The sequence below is a fragment of the Marmota monax genome, unplaced genomic scaffold (assembly GCF_021218885.2).
Source record: "Marmota monax isolate L192 unplaced genomic scaffold, Marmota_monax_Labrador192_F-V1.1 WCK01_AAM20220418_F8-fsc00272, whole genome shotgun sequence".
Taxonomy (NCBI): domain Eukaryota; kingdom Metazoa; phylum Chordata; class Mammalia; order Rodentia; family Sciuridae; genus Marmota; species Marmota monax.
Window position 1 is genome coordinate 375,330 of NW_026694928.1, and position 2,391 is coordinate 377,720.

The 2,391-nt window shown below is 40.4% G+C and overlaps 1 protein-coding gene across 1 annotated transcript; it reads left to right on the plus strand.

The window, feature by feature from the left end:
- Nucleotides 1-1,298: 1,298 nt before the first annotated feature.
- Nucleotides 1,299-1,932, plus strand: LOC124081160 (coordinator of PRMT5 and differentiation stimulator-like). Its single transcript, XM_046427332.2, has one exon. It carries the CDS (start codon nt 1,341-1,343, stop codon nt 1,893-1,895), a length of 555 nt encoding a protein of 184 aa, XP_046283288.1. The 5' UTR covers nt 1,299-1,340; the 3' UTR covers nt 1,896-1,932.
- Nucleotides 1,933-2,391: the final 459 nt, after the last annotated feature.

The window sequence follows — 2,391 nt, forward strand, 5'->3', positions numbered from 1 at the left end:
ATGGTAAAAAACAGCATTTGACCAGTCCCATCATGCACACAAATATGCCCATACTTCCCAATGTGCTCTTAGAAATCTTCTTCTCTATGCCAAAGAACATTCAGTGGTCACAAAATATCAGGAAATAATGATGGTGAATATAACAAACAATGAAAACAAAAAAAAATACTCCACTTAAAAATTAATAAGCAATCAATGAGCTAAAATTTTTAATCCATGAAACGAGATACTATTAAAATTAAAAACAAACAAATAAAAGGGAGTTTCTAAATTAAAAATACAACATTAGGAAATAAAAAATTGATAGAAACCGTTCAGAAAGTCTTCTAGAATTAGAAAGTAAATGAGATGGCAAATTGAAAAGTAAAGGTGTGAGATAGGATTAGTGCAAGAAATTAAATATCTAAATAATAGGAGAGTTGGAAGAAAGGAAGTAAAAGGGAAATTATTCAAGAAATCCAAGAAATAATAGAAGAAAAGTTATCAGAAGTGAAGTACACATGTACACCAGTAAAAAATATTTGAGGAGAGGGAAAAAGAAACAATATTCTCTGGGAAAAATCAAGCAGAATCCTTTGATCCATCAAAACTCAGTTGTTCACAGGAAAGTACAGCACAAAAAGATGAGAGGTGCCATTGTGTATTGCATCATCAGATGAGGACATAGGGTATAAAGAAAGAGGAAACTTGGAATTCAAAAGGAAGTTCCAGATGGATCACACAATTCAAGCTACTTACTGATGAAGGTTGTTTCAGTACAGCCTTGGGAAAGAGCTGAGCACCAGTGAGGTTGAAGAGGTATAGCAGTGAGGATTTCTGGAGTAAATGTACCTGGAATGATGATCTGAGAATGGCACCTTTGACTTCCACAGTTTTTCTTCTAATAAAATAAATTAAAAAAAAAAAGACAAACAAAATATATCAAAATACCACCCATTATATGGTATAACACTCTGAAAATCCAGAATACTGGATAAAAATGTAATAATCCTAAAATCTACAGAGAAGAAAAAATAAAATTCTACAGAGATGATTACTGATTTGATTGACACCAGTCTTTGCATTAGCGAGGCTGGAAGACAAAAGACAATGGAGACAGAGTGTTTAAGATAATGAAGGAAAATGGTTTCAAAAGAAGAGATCAATACCAGTTAAACTTTATATTGAATGAAAGCATATGCAGATCTCCCAAACTATGCATCTCGTGAAATGGTTTCAAAAGCTACTAGTGGATACCCATAACTTAAAGGAGTAAACCAAAAAAGGAAATAATGGTATCCATAAAGGAGACATGAGGTGGCCGCGCTGCGTCCCGGGCGCCGAGCCGCGGGCAGCCGGGCATGGACCTTCTGGCGGCCGGGTCCCAGGCTCTGGGGGCCGCTGGGCCGCCGCGGGGCCCCCAGCTGCAGAGCGCGCAGGAGGCTCCCCCCATTCCGGAGGCTGGCTTTGGCACAGTGGACCACCCTGATCAGGAGAGAGAGACTGATGCTGCCATGGATCGACTAGCCAGTGGAGCACAGAGCATCCCTAATGACATTCCTACCCATGGTGAAGGCACACATTCTGAAGAGGAAGGCTTTGCTGTGGAAGAGGAGGAGTCTGATGGGGAACTGAATACCTGGGAGCTGTCAGAAGGAGCACACTGTCAGCCCAAGGAGCAGACGGCTGATCTTTTCAATGAGGACTGGGACTGGGAGTTGAAAGCGGATCAAGGAAATCCTTATGATGCTGACGACATCCAGGGGAGCATTTCTCAAGAGATCAAACCTTGGGTATGCTGTGCCCCACAAGGAGACATAATCTATGACCCCAGTTGGCACCATCCACCTCCACTGATACCCCACTATTCCAAGATGGTCTTTGAAACGGGACAGTTTGATGATGCTGAAGATTGAATGTGGAGCTTTCTGCCTTATGGGCTATAGTGGGAATTATTTTCTTTGGTCTGAAAGGGAAAATATTCAACTCTTCACCATGAACTGGAATTATTGCTGCTGATATACAGTTTAGGAGTGTTTCCTAGCCAAGTATAAAATGTCTTGAGAAGTACAAAAATGATAGAAGATGTGAAAGAACTCTGAGAAACGTAGAAGAAACACCAATGAAAGATTGGAGATGAAAGACTGCAACGTGGAAGCCAAGCCATACATTAAGAAAGATGGACAGACAGTGTTGGAAAAAGAACAGCAACTTCTGGGTACAAGATGACTGTTCCCTAGAAATGCTGGTTGGGTAATCAGTAATCTGACTAATGTGGAAGATCACAGCCCAGTAAAAATGTGTTATGGCTGAGTGTCTTGCAGTGCAAGCTGGTGTGAATTAAGTGCTAAACACATAAAATAAATATATGAAACTAGTTGTATGTGCTGTAACTCACACCGCTGCAGGAGC